Below are 19310 nucleotides of genomic sequence, written 5' to 3'. Positions count from 1 at the left end.
TAGCCCAGCTCAGGGAAGTTATAGTCAGTTTCTCATTTTATGTTATATGAATTACATCTGTTTAAAGATATTATAGAAGACATTCATGCATCTGGTGGAAAGCTTGATTACATAGTATTCAAGGTCCCCTCTAATTCTCAAATTCTTTGATTCTACTCATTATACCATTTGTGGTCTCTTATTTTGTAAATAATGAAAGGAAACAGAAACATAAAGTAAAATTAAGACAGCCGCTGTTATTGTACCTAAAACATGAGTTCATGATTCTAAACTCAAAATATAAGCTCCAATAAAATTCAAATTTAAATTTAGATACAAGTACTATGAAAGGATGTAAAACAATCAAAAGCATTGACCTTCAAATTTTTGGGCCACACAATGGGGTTAGCATCCTTAATAAAGACATATGTGAAACTGAGAAATGCAAGAATTTCGATCCTAGGGAATATCAACTACATGTCCCATCAGTGAGAAATTTTAGACTGAGCAAAGGCAAGGAAGAGTAACTTGGTAACCTTGTTCTCTGAACATAGAACCATCTCTTCTCTGTGACATCTGGCCAGATACCAACCAACTGCCTCAGTTGCTCAACCAGTATAATTGTACACATATTTTGAAATATACTGAAAAATGGATTCACAAAACTTTTTACATGTATTTCCAGAAGAAATGCACAAAATTGAATGAGCTTGACTTAGGTATTAATTATCAATGATTAAAGAGAAGCACTGTCACATATTAAGATAATTCTAACAATTCCTTATTGTTATTAATAAAGTGATGCCTCATTTTGCCAAAGAAATCTTTGTTAAGTTGGGTATAAATTCAATTTATATACTAACTCAATTAGCATAAAATGAATGAATCATTTTTGAGAGATTCCTCCAGCAAATACTTTTACAAATTAATTCTGCTTACTAGTCCAGATTTTTCTAAATGCCTTTATTTACAGTGAGGTAATTTTCTGGGAAATTAGTTTATATACCTTAAGAACATATATCACTTGAGTATTTGTAAAATAAACTCTAGAAATGGTCTAAGAATGCAGAGAACATTGCTTTGTAATAAAAAATCATAACATTACTATAATCTACACATACATAGTCAAGACATTATATGCTATTTTCTAGCAACTGTTAGAAAGCTATAAAGCATATAAAGATGAAATTTGCCTCTAATAGAAAACTGCATCCTTAAAATGCCAAAAATGCAAAATAAAAGACCTCAAATCAACCTTTAATGTTTTGTCATGCAATTAGCTATAGCACATTGGGACAAGATTTTTAGATTGTTTTGCTTTGCCATGTTTTTTTAATCAGGTTACCAGTTTTACATGTCCTATAAGCAATGGGCCTGATAAAACAGTATGATATTATTAATAAATGCCTTTACACTGGCTTAATACAAGTCAATAGGAATAAAAACATATATACTAAGAATTTAGAATGGCAACATTTGAACTGAATATAAATTACGTGATTATCGACCATTTATGAATCAGTCTGATCAATTACACTGCCTTAAAGGTCTTTGGGCATTTTTCCCAAGCCAAGTTTCTCTTCTAAGTTATCGTTGGTACAAGGTGCGATGACTTTCAGGCATCAATTAATATAAATTGAAAGCAGGCAAAGTATTAATTAAACATGACACTCTGATTATTTAAACCTTCTATTAAAGTTGATTATTCAGACCATGCTGATAGCCTGTTCTTCAAAAATGACTGATGATATCAAGCTTTACTGACTTTCACCAAGTCTACTATTTCCAACTCTTCAAGACAGAAGGAATAAATGAAGTGAGAAGAACACTGGAACAAGTCTAATAGACAAACTGACTAATCTCAGACCCCCAAGGTCAAAGAAAAGCAATTCATTTCTTGGCTTTCATCAACACAAGACATGATTTATCAATTGAAGGGCAGGATTACAAACATTATACATCTCAATGATATGTTCTTTGCACTGTGTAACTTTGTGAACAATGATAGATTGCACTGTCGCCACACAAATAATATCATAAGGCAAAACTCATTATATTTGCAAATAAAAACACTGATTTTTAAAAACAAATGTACACATTACCAATCATTACTACTACCCATTTCATTTCATGGGGGGACATTTTAAATTTCAGAGATTCTATGGGATTCTATCACCTTCACGATCCAAACTTTGGACATTCCAACTCCTCAAAATACTATTTATACTCTTAGAGAGTCAGCCACCATGCTATAGATAATTTTTAAATGCATTATTTTTATATTATTATAAAAGTTTCACTGATAATTACTGTCATTTTACATAAATATGTTAAATGCCTCTTAAAAGATTGCTACTCCCATAGATCCAAAGCCACTCTTAGAGAAGAAAACATTATAAAAGGACACTGGCAACATTTTTAACATTATAAATGTAATCATATAGCAGGGATTTTGCCCCAATTTTTAGGATTAGTGCTTTACAAGCTTTAAAGAGGAACTGAGACCTAACAGAAGAAAGAAGTCATGAGCTAGTTATTTTGATTCCATGAATCTCTCAGTTTACCTCTCACTTGTGGTAACACTTAGGGAGCTGTTCTATAAGTCATTCTCATAATAGCAGTTCAGAAATGACTCCATAGAGTGATGTTAGGTAATCTGAAAAAATCGCCACTGAAATTAAAGTATATGTACAGGGCAGTCAATTGTGATCATGAAACCTCATTCTACATCCTATATATTTTAAATCACATTGTTATTTTCAGTGATCTAAATTAATGATCACTTTTTCTATTAGGGCACAATTGTAGCAAAATTTTATTGCCTAGGTGGAGAAGGATAGTAAAAGGTGTTGTATGTTCAGCTGATGATTCATTTCACCAGCTGCCAGAAAGTTACACGTTGCAGCACACCTGGACACATGCACCCGTGACTGATTGGGAAACACATTTATCTTGGCATGTCACAAAGGAGATGGAATTCTAATTACTCTCCCTTGTAACTAAATACATTTTGGAGCTGTATCTACCTACAAAATAATACAAATTACACATCTGGATGAGGTTCACATAATTTTACCATCTGTTCTCTATGTTCAACCATAAATATTTCCCAAATCATTCCTTGTGTTTAAAAAATAAGATTTAGTTTTAAAAGACCTGGACTGATTGCCAACATTATAGAGAAATGTTATTTTTTTAAAATTAAGACACTGAATATGTTGCTTAAAAGCTTGAACTTCTTTGGTTTGATAAATACACAGTACAAATTTAATCTTTACTTTTCATTAAGGGGATTTTGTGGATTTCTCATATTCTGACTTTGAGAAAATAAATTTGTTAGCTAAATTTTACACAGAATCATTCAGACAAAAACTGAATATTTGAGTACCTTGTGTAACAGAACAAAACGGTACCAGAGGTTTCCTTATTCACCTTAAGTATTAGCAATTATTAATTATCTCGATCCCAAATTCCACAGATTCTTACTTAATTTCTCCGGAGAAGTTCCTTAGTTTAAGACCTTAAAATATCAGATTAAAAGTATTCTAGGAATATTTAATGAAGTTTGCAAAATCATAATTTCCAGAAAATGAAAACATTTCATCTGGTATAACCAGTGATAATAATCAGTCTAAATCAGTTTTGATAGCTACTTTTAAATTATTATAAACCTCTTATTTTCTCTAAATATAAAATGTTATATGAAATCTGTACATAAGAATAGGAGAGATCATAAAATACATATTCAATTTCACTGCTGAAAATTTATAGAACAGGCTTCAACAGGTGTGAAATACTTTTCATTTTTCTTTCAAAAACACTGGAGAGAATTGGCTAGGATATTGTCGCTTAGGAAATACTCTTATGTGAGTAACATTTTATGTTGTTCTTACAATCAGGAAATATAATTATAGTATCAACAACCAATTATGTAGTGATTAAAAAGTACAGTCCCTAAACTAAGTACTTTATACGTATTAACTCATCGCCACAACCCAATGAGGTAAGTGCTACAATTATTCTCACTTTTCGAGATGAGGAAACTTCTTTGCAACAACAAAAAACCACTGAATCCATACATCACTGTTCTTTAGTAGTTGTACATACTGAATCACAGACATTATCAATGTGTGAAAATAAGACCCTTAAGAAAGAAAGAGAGAATCTTGAAAAGCATACTATTCTTGTAGAATACATCAGAAATTCAGATCAGGGTAATTATGGCATAAATAGGTTTAAAATATACTCAATATACACAAGAGTAGTGTATACACAGCAAATAGACCTATATTTAAACCGTTAAATACCATTACAGGAGAACATGAGCTATCTCTATGCCATCGATGTACCATACAATAAATGTTACATTCTAGGTCACATCCACAAACCTACAGTGTGCCTTTTTTTTTCATAAGAAATATTCTCCAATACTAGTTTTTAGTAACTAGACTCTTTAAAATGCCTTTAAACTTAAAAGACATAAACCATAGTAATCTCTTTTTTGCAATGGAAATCCAATAAATATTTTACATATATAAAATCTAGTAAGAACAGCCTTTTCTCTGTGTTGCCATTTACACACTTCTCAAAAATAGTAAAAACAGGGCAACCTATTTATCTGTGCCATCAATAGATTTAGAGCCAGAAAGTGGCTTATCATTTCAAAGGAATGCTCGAAGATACTAGTTCCCGGTAAATGCGTGTACTGTACCACAATTCCAGTTCTAAATATGAAAGTACTATCATAAATTTCTCATATTTCTCAATAAAATTAACTTTTCACATGTTTAAATTACATATTTACTTGTGTCACGGTTGAATCAGATGGTATAAGACGTCATTTCAACCTTAGTTGCTGGTGTGCATGTTCAAAATTCTGACGTGGTACTTCGCCAGATCTGACTGGCTTACCATCTCCTGACAGACAGACATAGTCCCAGGATTTCTCAGTCTACCTTAAAGTGAATGTTGAACACTTGAGCCTCGTCTCTGATGTCTAGGCAATTTTATACTGACTCATCTTTGTACATGTTTTGTTTCTCAGAAGTCTTTCTCCCTTTCCCCTTTCTCTCTCTCTCTCTCTCTCTCTCTCTCTCTCTCTCTCTCTGTCTCATTCTTTCCTGTTTTTTTCCTCCCCTGAAAAATACCTGTTTATCATTTGAGACTCGGTATAGGTATATCCCCCTAAACAGAGTTAAGTGTTTCCTCCTTTACTCTCTGTCAGAGGAGTAAATAATCTATGATGGCATCATACTATGTTACTTTCATTTGTTTAAGTGACTAGACCATAAAATCTTAAATATATGTTTTATTGTCATGTAAGAAATTTCTACCACAATGGTTGAAATATGGTAGATGTATAATCAATGTCAGATGAATTAAATTACTTTATAATTCTGTCCATATCTTACACTGTACTTCTTAAAATTTCCCTCTTCTGCCCATAGGTTATGCCATTTTGCTGTATAAAGTCAAGCGTTTGTATGCAAATCACAAAATTCATTTGTGTAAGTCCTGAATTAAAAATAATTCATCTTAGGAATATTATATAAATCATCATCAAATTACTTAATCACCAAAAGTATTACCTAGGAACAAAAAGTAAAAGCAATCATCTAGCTACTAAAATTTGTAAGTTCTTATAATATTCTACAGTCACTTCTAGGCTTTCATAACTAATTGTTCATTAACTGCATTATTCTAATAGAATAGTTATGAAAAACTCACATGAATTATTAGAAATAATCCATTTTTGGAGCTCATGTCTTACAGAACATTTGTGGGCAGCTGACTTATCATATGCTAACATATGTAACATATGTAGACCTTTATGAAATTGGTTATCTAAAACATAACTATATGATAACTTTATATTTTCAGGTTATCAGATAATTTAGTGTTGAATGTGGAATATACAATAAAGTTGTTTACATATAATCTGTAACAAAGTCAAATAAAATTTTATCTCCCTGAGAAAATGATGATGATAATGATAATGATGATGATGATAAAGTTAATTAGCCCACACTAAGGATCTTCTTTAGGTCTACTTTTTCAACTCTATAATCTTACATTTTATTCCTCATAAATATTTCAGAATAAATATGGCCACTTACTTCTCAGGATTTTCTACTTCTTCCGTAACAAAGTTGAGATAAAACCTAAAAAGATATAAATGAATTATAAATTATCAATATATTTTATGACTATAAACCAAAGTTTCAAGTTTTAAATATCTACAATCAAACTCAGAATTACAAAAAATTATAAACAAATAATTATTGTGAGATGAAAATCTCCAATACTCAAAAGCCCCAACAAATCATTTTTCTATTAAGCCATATTTCTTATTTTTCTTATTTTTTTTTATTTTTTTTAAATGTTTATTTATTTTGAGAGAGAGAGAGCGCATGGGGGAGGGGCAGAGGGAGAAAGGGAAAGAGAATCCCAAACAGGCTCCACACTAACATGGAGTCTGACATAGGACTCAATCTCACGATCGTGAGATCATGACCTGAGTCAAAATCAAGAAGAATCAGGTGCTTAACCAACTGGGCCACCCAGGCTTCCCCAGTTATTTTTTATTTTTTAATATTTTTGCAGAGGTATAACATATGAATATTTAAGTGCACAAATCTTAATCTATAATTTGGTGAATTTTTACATATTTATATACCCATGGAACCAACAAAAAGATCAAGAGATAAAACATTCCTAGAACCTTAGAAGGTTTCCTTATCACCTTTTCTAGTCAATATCATCTCTTTCATTCTCTTGTAAAGGCAACCATTATTCTGACTTTTATCACCATTGCTAAGTTTTGTTTGTTTCATCACACTAGACTAATATTTGCCTGTATAACTATTATACAATATTTATTATTTTGTGCCTGGCTTTTTTTTTCTGAGCTTTGTTTTCATGAGCCTCACCCATGCTGTTGTATGTAACAATAATTCATTATTTTTATTGATGTTTTCTATTGTACTGTTACACTATACATTCTACTGTTGATGGTTTTAGATTACTTCCAATATATAGCTATTATGAATAGATACCATAAATATGCCTATGCATGTTCTTTTGGGGACCAGGCAATCATTTCTCTTCGGCAAATACTCCGAATATAATCACTGAGTCAACAAGTGGATGTATGTTTACAGTCAAACTATTTTTTTCCATTTTTGCATTCCCAGCAATATAGGAGATTATCACGTGTCAGCCACTAGGGAAAACAAAGTGGGAAATCCACACTAATTCTCCTCATAGAGCTCATAGTATATACAGTGGAGCATAGACTCGTGCAATGTAGCATAGGAGCCAGTGCTGGAGTGTGCACTGGGTACCATGGGAGCCAGAGGCAAGGTCTAACCCAGACTGGCAAGTCAGGGAAGATTTTCTAGAGAAGCCATCACCCAAGTTGAGTCCTCAAAAATGCTTAACGTCTAGCCCTAGTGAAGTGGTGTAAGAACATTCCAGACTGAGTATAGCACACAAGCACAGGGGTGGAAGCCACAGTTTAGTATTTTGCAGCTCAAAGTGTGTCAGGGGTAGTGAGAACAGACTTTAAGTACCAGATGGCCTTAGGCTTCAGGAATCCAGATTTTAGTAGCGGTGGCAGGTCAATCAAAGCTTATAGGACAATAGAAGTGTGACAATAGCATTTCTCAGTTTTAGAGTTCATGGCTTCATACTTGCACACAAGGGCAAGTAGGAACCGACAACGGGATCAAAGATAATAGATTCTTAATCTTCACTTCTTCCTTTCAATTTACTGTTTTCTGGTATGTGCCTATCCAGATACTCAAGTCACAAGACTATGAAATTGCCATTTTTAGACATACAGTCATTACACTGTAAGTGGATAACTAAACAGCAGAACAGTTTGGACACTTTTCCCAAGTCCTGAATGCTTTTCTGGGTCCCTTACATGACAAAAAGTATTCTAGGCACAAAATAGTTCACTTTCAAGTTTGATAGGATTACAAATATCCCCCTAAAGTTATGGCCCTAGAGAAAGAAATTCAGATTCCTTTCCTTGACTTTGTGACTCTACTCACCCCACCCAGAAATGTCTACCACCTTGCAACCTTGACTTCTTTTTCCAATCTAAAGGGATTGTTGGATACTCTTTTAAGCCCTTATAGTTCTTTTTCAAGGTTCTAAGATGTATGACTGAGGCAGACTCCATCCTCAAACAAACATATATAGATAATTTAATTGCGAATATGGGAAAGCTAAGAGATCATAACGGGAGAGCTAAACATATGAAGACAAAGACATTTCTCTTCTTCATTTCATACATTTAGGGCATTTCCACAAAATAAAAAAAGTCATATTTTCAAAACACTTTTCTGTTCTCTTATTCCATGGAAGATAAAATAGCTATTAATATAGGTACACAGAAGCTTGGGTCTATAAGTATGAATTTTCTATAACCTAAAACCAAACGGCTAGAATATTAGCCCAACAGACTTTAATATCAAGTATGTCATAGCTTAAAACAAGAACGAGAAAACCTGTCTTATCCCATCTTTATAAAAACCCATCTAAATTCACAAGTAGAAAGTTGATGTTCATGGTTGTTAAACACTAGACAATAAGCTCCAAATGGAGTCACTTATGCTAAGCTCCACAACACCAAACCAAGGCAATTATAGTTTCAACTCCCCCAGTAACGGAACTTTAAACCAGCCACTCAGGAATCACTTGATTAGTACTAGTTAGGTAATCTGCCTGATAGATCTCTGTCATCGTTTAAATGAAAGTAACCTTGCAAAAACCAACTGCTTTTTTGCCTACACTAACTTCTTTGTTCCTGCTCCCTTCTGTCTATAAAAGTCTTTCATTTTGTACAGTTCCTCTGAGCTCCATTCTATCTGCTAGATTAAATGCTGCCTGATTCAAATTGATTTTTGCTCAAATAAAGTCTTAAAAATTTTAATATGCTTCAGTTTATCTTTTAACAAGGTGAAGACATCTAATATTTTAAGGACTGTGTCTTAAGTAGAAACATTTGAATAGCTGACAGAACAGTAGCAATAAAGGTGATCTACAAAGTTAGCAGCCAAGGATATTTTTTAATGACTGGAGAGTAAGTTTCTAAAAATAGAGGCTGTAGTTATACCAGGAAGGCAAGTAACAATCAATACTTATATCTGGAATATGCACTCTGAGGGATTTCATGTGTTTGTTATAAGGCCAAAGCAATGGGAAATACAGGAAGAACATGCAGGGGAAAAAAAGAAAAAAAATCCCCCCAAAATGAAACAAAACACACACACACACACACACACACACACACACACACACACACACAGAGAGAGAGAGAGAGAGAGAGAGAGAGAGAGAGAGAGAGAGAGAGAGGTTTCCAGGCTTCTCACATCAAAAATATCCAGTTCCTTCTTAATAGGTGTTTTAGAAACTGGTGTTTTCCAACAATGTTTACAGCAAGAAAGGAAATATTTGGGGGGGGGGGAGGCTACAATTTCAAATATTTGCCATAGCTCCAGAGAATAGAGAAAAGGAAAAGGCTGGGTGGGGGTGCAAAGGAGAAAGCTTCCTATTTTGGTCCAAACATTCACATCCTATGGGAAATACACCTTTATACTCTCCTAGTTTCCAGCAATGAGTCCATAGCATTCTCCTTGCTGTACATCTCCTCAAGGCCTCTAGAGAATGTTCACAAGATCTATTGTTTCAGCTCTTCCATAATTGTGTAGAAAAAGTACCACAAAGCTGTGAATGCATCCCAGTACCCAACTATGTGAATTATTTTAAAAAGAAGCTTATTCTTTAGATTAGATTTGACACAATGGTACAAAATAATCCCAGCAGGTGCTTTCGAAAGACTAAATCCACTAGAGGATAGGATTTAAAAGGGAGAAGAAAGACACCGGAAAACTTTCTATTACGCAGTTTAAAAAAAAATCCCACCAAGCAATATTTAGCTTTGGATCAGGATATGGGACTGAAATTGGTTGAGTTCCCTTGGGCCACAGGGAACACTGGCAGACCTATCTCTCTGAATGCAGACATTGGCGATGATATTAAAGTTGCTCTGACCCAACTCTGTGACCTGGCTGGGTTAATGATTTCTTTCCCCCTAATCATGTTTCTGTGAAGGAGTTTTCATCATTCTAAAAAGGTTCTGCACTCCTCATGGCCAAAAGCCTACTTTATTCAGACCCAAGGTTTGGCAGGATCTTTTTCCCATTCACCATGGAGGAGTTGAATTGCTAACAGAGCAAGGCCTCCTGGACAACAAAGGTCTTGCTGCTTTTACTTACACCCTAGGTGGTTGAGTTCTGATGACAGTGGCTGCTTCTGTCTGACTTATTTGCAATGCCCCCCACACTTTTTGTTTGCATCAAACGTTGTCACAGCAGCAGCACAGAGAGCAGAGGCTCATTTACAGTGCCTCATTTATAATTCCGCCACCTAGTCTTGTAATTATACCGTGAAAGACAGACAGAGGTCAGAGAGGCAGGATCACATTTGGGAAGGGAATAAATACCCCTCTCTGTGAACTCTTTTAGTCTCCATCTTGTTCCATTTACAGCCAGATATTAACTTTTCCTCTGGAACTCCAAACCGAAAGACTGTTTCTTCTAAACACAGCTTCCTTTTTCTAAGACTGATGGCCATAGATTAACAACCAGATTATTTCTGCCTATGCACAAAGCAGCATTCAGGTAGCATAAAAACCTTGTTATAGAAACACAGTTACTTATCTGTCTCTCCACAAACCACTTGTATCAGACAACATTCCATTTAAAATCCTGGCCTTAATTTCTAGTACTAGAAGTGATCCCTTAAGAATATGAGAAAATCAACAGTTTTCTGTTCTTTAAAATTGGGAGTGGATATGAGGATTATATGCGTAAAAGTACAAACAAAAGTTCACGTAAACCCCACTTTCCCTGTAAACAGAAATTGAAATAAACTTCTAGGCCCAAGATAGGGCCACTCAGTCCCCAAACACCAACTCTGGGATCTATCTTTATTTCCTTGTTCCTTATTCATTTTCTATCTTTCTCTTTCTTGTTCCTTATTCTTTGAAACAATTCTAAGAATTCTAATTAATTCTAATTTAAGCCCATCCTATAAAAGTTCCCTGTCTTCCATCACATTTTGCACTTCTCTGGACTCTTGAAAGTGGAGACTGCCCACTTCATGAATTGCTAAAGAAAGTTGATCCGTTTCACCTAAATTGCTTTCTTAAATCCTTTTAACGAGAGGCACATGTTGGGTTCAGCATCAATCAAACAAAATATTCAGATAATAAGATAATTCAAAATGAAAAGAGTGAGAGAAATGGAGAAATCGATCAGCTCTCAAAAGCCTACAGAAGTGGAGAAGGTTTGCTCTACATGAAGCAGGTGACCTGAATATTTGGTGCTGGTAGCGGGAGAGTGAGTTGGGTAGAGGAGTATTTTAAGATTCCGTGGGAACAGATGCATGGTAGTCACAGGCAAAAGAAACTTCATTCAATAGAATTAATCAAATCTCCCTTGTGACTATCTCCACATTCCACATTCCTGAGTGAATATTGCTGGGCTCCCAACACTTGGCTCTAGCTGAAAGCTTCTATCACTTCCCCACTTCACTCTGGTCTCCGGGTGCCCTTCCCAGTAGCTTGGCTGCTGCCCCAGGGCACCAGAGCTTTGATCCAAGCTGAATGGCCATAGAATAGTTGATTCTGCTATGAACCCTGTGATCACAACTCTGTTCTCTCTGCCCAGCATCACATTGTGCTTTGGACAAAAATAAAAAAGATTTCAAACATACTGTGTGATTCAAGATTAACACACACAATGGCTATAAGAATATTTCTTGAATATACAAATATTTTACACTATACTACTTAGAGCTACAATCTTTGAATGGCTTTCAAAAACTAGGTTAAAGGTTTTTTTAAGTTCCTGTACCCTCCTGATTTTCCTCTAATGCTATATTTTCATAATTCATTGAGATTTATATGGTAAACGTTCCATTTATTTTGAAATACATCTTTATATTCCATGCAGTAGCTGGAAGGTACGAATCTAAACAGTAAAGGAATGAAAGTACATTTTATTTGCATTTGTAATGCAGTTACATAATTTTTGAGCTAGTGTGGTTTCCTGATACTATTTTTATGTTTACAGAACACTCTCATAGCTAAAATTGTACAACTAGTAGCTCCAAAAATAATAATGAGATTTTGCCACTAATTATGCCAAAACTGTGAAATGTAATTTTACTGCAAAGATTTTGATGCTTAAGCAATACTTTGCTACCTGGTGGGCTTTCTCATAATAGTCACTTCAACTGAATCTTACATCGATAAAATTTAATTAGAGAAAAATCCCATTCTTATCCATGAGTATTGTTATTCAAGTTATTGAATAAAGTAAGGCATAAATTAGAAACAAAGTTCTAATGCTTCAACCAGAATGGTTATCACAGTTGGAAAGCACAAAGGCAATGTACCCATGGCAGAGTGATTTTAATCATTTTTGCTGCATACTTTATTTTTGAAATGTGGAGGAAATTTTAAGGAATTTGTAAGAACCAGTAAAACGTAGATTATCTAGTATGCCTGATTTCATTATCTTAGTTTTCCTACCCTGCCTTTAGAGTATCATTTTACCTCCTGGGTACATCTTACTTATTTCTATATCTGAATTATTTCATTCTCATGGGAAAGCAGAGAAAAATCAATTAATCACTATTTACAAACAACCTTGGAGCTTCAGCTGAAAGGCCTTTTGACAAGCAAAGAACTCATCTTTAATTTCCCGTGGCACTGTTACATCCTCACTGATACAGACTTCTAAGTGATTTGTATTGGTTCTTAATGTCAGCAAGCCCTCTTGCTCATAGACCCCAGCAGTTAAAACCGGAAATAGATAAGACCATTTAACTCATGCTCTAACTAAAACCCATTGTGCTTATTTCTTATCGCACTTTCTTGAGGCATTGACAAAGACATTTTGCAATGACCAGAACATTCTAACCACCAGACCAGAAAAGCCCTGATAGCAAGGGAATGCCTAGAAGACCACACCCCACACATCCCCGTCCCTACCCATGATCATGGACTGAAAACATACCCACTGTCCGCTCTTTTGCACAGATGCTCCAACCTCTCCCTATAAAATTCTAGGTGTCCTTCTTACCGGTGGAGAGGTGGATTGTTAACGCTTGAGCTTGTCACCTCCCCCCACTGCCAGCACCCAAAACAAATTTCTCTCTTCCTCTTTTCCAAACCCTCATTGCATTTGGCTTCTCTTGTGACACGTTTATCCAAGTTTCTTCGGCAACAGTGTTGGCAAGCTCAGCCCAGAAGGTGTACTTTCAATTTGTCCAGCCCCCTCAGGAGTCACCAGGATGGAGCAGTTGGTCTTGGCAACATGCACCAGGGCTCACCCATTTGTTTCCTGACTTAATGGCTGTGATAGATCTTTCAGTAACATTAAGGCCCACATTTGTTTGTTTTTTTACAACACCAGGCTAAATCTAATAGTCACCTTGACTGAAAAACTCAGTTATGTTTACATTAAGTCATATGCACAGTAATTGCCCTGGTGGAGGAAGCCACACCATCTTTCTCACTTTAAGAAAAAGTAGATTGTGCTGGATTGTGGTTATTCACACTGTCTAGCACCTTGCTTGGCACTTAGCCAAACTACTTGAAGGAATTAATGAACCATACTAACCACCAGATCTAGAGATGTCAACTTACCAGCCAGCGTATGCATACATCCCATAATAAAAAGCCAGTGGCAACCCCATGATACTTGCATCTCTTCCTGAAAAGGCATCTTGAAAGTGTTGTGTTTTCCCTGCAATGAGAATAGAAAGATTTTAGGACTTTTCAAAGAATAAGCCATAAACATGGGGAAAGAAATGGGAGGGTTGGGGATGAACTATGCTATTCCAGGTCCAGATTTCTCACTCCCTGCTCATTGCCAGATTTATCTATTAATACTTTATCCATTCTAGAGAAGGAGGCCCAAAAGTATATGGATCACCACTAACACTAACTACTTCACATTTCTTCTCTAATAAAATTATAGCAAAGAGGAAAATAGCATTTAAAAACCATTTCCTTGTTTGAGTGTGCCTCTGCTCTTTCAGAGTTTGAGCATGAATGAAGACTAAAGAATACTCTGTAAGCTATAGTTCATAGGAGTATAGTAGAATTCTTTTATTTTTTTTTTAACGTTTATTTATTTTGAGACAGAGAGAGACAGAGCATGAGCGGGGGAGGGGCAGAGAGAGAGGGAGACACAGAACCGGAAGCAGGCTCCAGGCTCTGAGCCATCAGCCCAGAGCCCGACGCGGGGCTCGAACTCACGGAACGTGAGATCGTGACCTGAGCTGAAGTCGGATGCTTAACCGACTGAGCCACCCAGGCGCCCCAGTAGAATTCTTTTAAATGAAGATAATGTAAAGCTTGTGTTGGGAAGCTAGAATTTCCTCTACCCTTCCATATCCTTCTAGCTGGACTAACACTTAAACTGACATGAGGCAGATTAACAGGAGAAAATCAAATTTAGTAAACGTACATATGGGGAACCTCCACAGACATGGAGATTCCAAAGACAGTGAGACAATATGACACTTAGATGAGCTAAGAAGAGGGGTAGCATTCTGAGGATACAAAGGGGAGAAAGACATTTGAAGGAAGGTAAAAGGAGATGTTTGGAAAACAAAAGTTGCCCTGTTATGCAGATGAGTCTCTTAAGTAAAAAAGAATCTCTGTTAATAGCTCTCTTCCTGGTATAAGCAGGTAGCTGAGGGGGATGGGGTAAAAAGTGTTTCCTGAATCTACTGGGTTTGGATTGTTCTTAACTCAAAATAATGTTCATGCCAAAGTGTCTCATCTTGCTGGTAGACTGCTCTGTCTTCTATACTTGGAAAGAAATATCGACAGGTCTACTCTCAATGAGGAGGTAGCAAAAAAACCCAAGAACCACCTTCTCATATCATTTAACTTTCTTTCTTCTTTCTGTTTTCAACCTGTAATCTATTAGGCATCCACCATTGTTGGTAAACCCTGTGGGCCCAATCTGGCCTTTCAAAGCTTCCGTGTTAAATAGAATTTTATTGGAGCACAGCTAGGCCTACTTGTTTATGTATTAGGATTGATATTACCAGTCTATGGCTGATTTCACCCTGCAACAACAGAATTGGGTAGTCGTGACACAGACTGTATAGCATGTAAAGTTGAAAATATTTACTGTCTGGCCTTTATGGAGAAAGTCCACTAATACTACGTCTTAGAGAATGACATAGTTTCCTTTTACAAACACTGAAAAGGAATTATACTAAATTTTAAAATGGATAGATTTTAACAAATTATGCATCAACATGTGGATTGAATGCTTTAATTCTTAACATTTTTTCCTACTTCATGAATGATACTGGGCCTTTTTTGTGTGTATCTTTGGATAACTACCAAGAAAAACCCTACCAAAATTCAGATTTATTCAGCCAATATTCAAAGTTAAATACAAAAAAAGTCTCTTTCCCAAAGAAAATAGCAAATGAGATCATCCAAAGGGGAAATGTGACTTTTTTTCAAAATTGGTCTTCACTTAAGTAAATAAAAGGAGGATGGAAGTTGGATGATGTATGTGATTACGACCCTCTCTCTTCAATCAAATCTCAGTTCTTACCTGGGTTGCCCAGACAACAATATATATTAATATAATAAGTATGAGTTTTGAGACCAAAAATGGAGAAAGTTGAATTGTGTGCTAAATAATTTTTCCCTCAAAGTGTCCAGTTCCAAAATATAGTTCATTTAAAAAAAAAAATGACACAGTGAATTTAGAAATGCCTCATAGAAGGGAAATATAAATACTGGGGCTCAGATAAAAATATCTATTGAATATTCTTTTATCGTGACCTATTGTCTCCTTGGCCAAAAGAGATAATATTCTAAGAGTACAGTACTGAATAATCAAGAAGAGAAACTAAACTTTGTTAAAGACCAGGTCCTAAAGCATAAATCCTAAAAAATGTCATTTTTAAAATACTACAAAAGACAGGCTTTTCTAAACTTCAGGAATATTTTGGCTGCATAACAGAGGTCTCAGGAATATGAAAATCATAATATTCAAAGGAAAGTTTACCAAATCCTCATAAATAAATATAGACCACGCAAATATTTTCAAGATCTTATTAGAGTGGAAATAAGTGCATAATCTGTATCGATAAAGCTTTTCTCTTCCTGGAGTTTCAAATTAACGTGAAAAATATGTGATTAAGTTAGAAAGAAAATCAACATTTTGTAGTAATAGAGTAAATACACCTGCTAAAAATGATCTCCAAAATATTAAAATTTACTTTAAATGTAGTAATATTCTTATGGTATTTCTCTAGTAGGTGAACTAGAAGAGGAAGCCTGTTCACATTAAGCACCGATAGCATAAGTATTAATTTAAAGATCATACTATTTCAAGTGTCAAAAACGATCCAAAAAATAGACTCTGATCTCTGCTCTTAAGGAATTTGCAATAAAATAACCTTTGGAAAACCTCACTTCATACATATATCAATAGGTGGAAAAAAAATGGCTATTGTCTTATATTACACCAAAAAGAAAAAAAAGATCTTAGTTTTAAAGGATAGTACATCATCTTTTGGAACCTAAACTAGAACTAAAGTAGGGTCAACAACTCAGAGTCTCTGCACTTTCCACAAATGGAAGAAACCCCTTACAGAAGACTAACGAGTTAGCCCAGAAAAAGAAAGCAGCAACAAAACAGATCATTTTCTCTGCATTTCTAATTGATCAGATAAAATGAGCAGGCTAGCTCTATGGGGACCAATGTGAATTGGAAAAGTGAGCTCATGTCTTCTCTTTCTTTAGTGTAAACCATGGCATTAAAATCTTTATCGTATCTCCTCTGAGTTGGCTGAAGTTGATGGATTTGATGCAAACATTGAGCCAGGACAGTTCCAAGATCTTCTATTCATAAATGGACAATTAGCAGCTCCTAATTATTGTTAATGTAACAATAAAAATGAAGTTTTACAACTTTTTTTGTCAGATAATATTTGGTTTTTAGGAATGCTAGTCCCATATCTGACTCCCTTTCTGTCAAGACTCTATTCTCAAGATAAAAGCAGTAATAGCCATAGAGTAAGAGAATTATTGGTCATCTTTCATCATTTTCCAGATATCCTTTCTTCTCTAGTCTTTACTACTATCATTGAACAATTTTAAAGTAAAACTAAGAGGATATAGGTATCTGTAGTTAAAACTAATTGCAATTTTTTTTTCCACTTTGAGTTTCACTCCAAAGAGTTTATAGATGGAGAGAATTCACTAATGCCTTATTTTGTTGCTTGGCCCAGTCTTAATCTTCTTGTTGCCATTCAGCTGTAAATACCAACACACCCCAATGCAACCGTCTTTCAAATCAATTAGATGACAGTATAGAGTCTAAGTTCCACAAGCAGAGACTAATTAAGGGATTCTGCTAGTACAAGCAAAAGTTAGGGCTAGAAGAGATCAAAAGCAGATACGTATTTTAAAAAGCATTTACTTTCCAGTCCATACCTTTAATTAGCTGCATAACTCCAGGGACTATAATTATCAGAATTGCTGTGAGCTTGCAAAAGGTTAGGAAAATCTGGATCCGGGCACTCCAGCTGACACTCATGCTGTTTAGGACCATCACTACAGCTGCAAACAAATAAATGAAAGTTACAAAGGGTGAATTCTCATTGGCATGAAGACATGAAGACCTCGCTATTCAAAGTGCCATCCATTAATCAGCAAAGTTGGCATTACCTAGAGGCATTTTGGAAATGTGAAATCTCGGGCACTGCCCCTGACCTAATAGATACCTTTCAACAAGATCTCTAGGTGGTTTTTATGCACATTGAAGTTTGAGATGCTCGAATAAAACCAATGGACAGTAAAAATTCATCTCATTTTTTGTATATGTCAGTAAGATTGGGCATATATTATAGTTTCCTAAAAATCAGATAAAAGTATCTTCTAACAAAACCCTGAAGTCATCACAATATTCAATCAAATTGCTGAATATGACTTTCTAGCTTGGTAGGTCAGGCAACTATTTCCTCCTGTGATGATGTTACCCATATGCACCTGCCAGTATGGAACCACTCAAGAAGGGATGAGATGTCAAGAAGTTGGCTACAACTCTATTCTTCACTCTCAAAACTAGTCCTATCTAGCGCTCTTTGGTTTTCCTCTCCAGTTTCCAATCAGCACATGAACGACTGACTTTCGACCTTCCTTAAAAATATAGGCTTCCAAAATGTGTTTGGGGACTTGGAAAAAAAAAGTTGTAAGTTAATGAGTCCAAAAGAGTTCCCAGTCTAGGACACACCTTGGGTGTAAAGCCAGCAGAATTTCCCTTTCTTACTGATGCTGTCTAGTTTCCTGAGTAGCACTCAACTATCCACTTTTCCCATGTGGTAGACCATGAGAATCTGGAGACTAGAACAAGTATATTTGATCTGTATTGCTTGTGTTCAACTCTATACTTGACCCAGAAAGATAATCAACACAGTTTTATTGAATAAATGATTGAGTTGGATCCTTAGTTAAAAAAGAAAAAAGAAAAAAAAAACTACCTTCAGGCAAGAATGCATGAAATGAATGACGATACTCTAAGACTCTGCCTCCTATCCTCTGCTGGAGTAACTTCTAGAGGTTCTTCTAGACCATGGAATTCAACTTTATGCTCTTTCTGATAGTTAATATTCAGTGTTAACCACCCCTCCAAAGCTGTTTCATACCTGATATTTGCAGTTATTATCGTTAAACTTTATTTTTAAAAAGGTGTATCCCTCCTAAGCAAATAACACAAATGTATGAATATACTTCTCAGGGGATAAAACAAAACACAGGATTTTTATAATTCAAGTTGCAATAGGAAGTATTCATATTCTACAGTAATCGGTTATCTCCATAGTTTCCACTGCTTCATATAATCACTAGCTCATTTCAGAATTTTAGAATCAGTGAAATGTTATCGACATACAACATATACAGTAATGGCAAAAATTTAAAAATAGCCTAGACCCCTAAAGGAAGACTAAAGTACACTTTTTTTAATGATTTGTTATGTAACCATTTAAAATCATGATGCAGTTAAATATGTATTGCACGAAAGGATATTCATGATATATTTCTGACCAATACAGCAAGTTACAGAGAGAAGGATGGATGGATGGATGGATGGATGGATGGATGGATGGATGGTTGGATGAATGGAGACATAAAGGCAGAGAGATATAAAGGGGGGGGGGGGGAAATCTGAAACAGTGTTTACCAAAACATTAACAGAAGGTATTTACAG

The 19310-nt window shown here is 35.2% G+C and overlaps 1 protein-coding gene across 3 annotated transcripts in view; it reads right to left on the bottom strand.

The window, feature by feature from the left end:
* SLC7A11 (solute carrier family 7 member 11) overlaps positions 1-19310 on the bottom strand; it is a 126432-nt gene that overhangs the window by 91052 nt on the left and 16070 nt on the right. For all 3 annotated transcript variants that reach the window (XR_008296118.1, XM_053216960.1, XM_015073596.3), the window contains exons 4-6: positions 17537-17662; positions 13706-13805; positions 6096-6140 (exon numbers count right to left, since the gene is read on the bottom strand). Coding sequence is in view for 2 of the 3 variants with exons in the window: in XM_053216960.1 (XP_053072935.1) it covers positions 6096-6140; positions 13706-13805; positions 17537-17662 (271 nt within the window). In the remaining variant the exon portion in view is untranslated. The remainder of the gene's footprint in view (positions 1-6095; positions 6141-13705; positions 13806-17536; positions 17663-19310) is intronic.

This window comes from Acinonyx jubatus, chromosome B1 (assembly GCF_027475565.1).
Source record: "Acinonyx jubatus isolate Ajub_Pintada_27869175 chromosome B1, VMU_Ajub_asm_v1.0, whole genome shotgun sequence".
NCBI classification, from domain to species: Eukaryota; Metazoa; Chordata; class Mammalia; order Carnivora; family Felidae; genus Acinonyx; species Acinonyx jubatus.
Note: the sequence above shows the minus strand (reverse complement) of the source record. Positions and strands in the feature narration are given on the sequence as shown.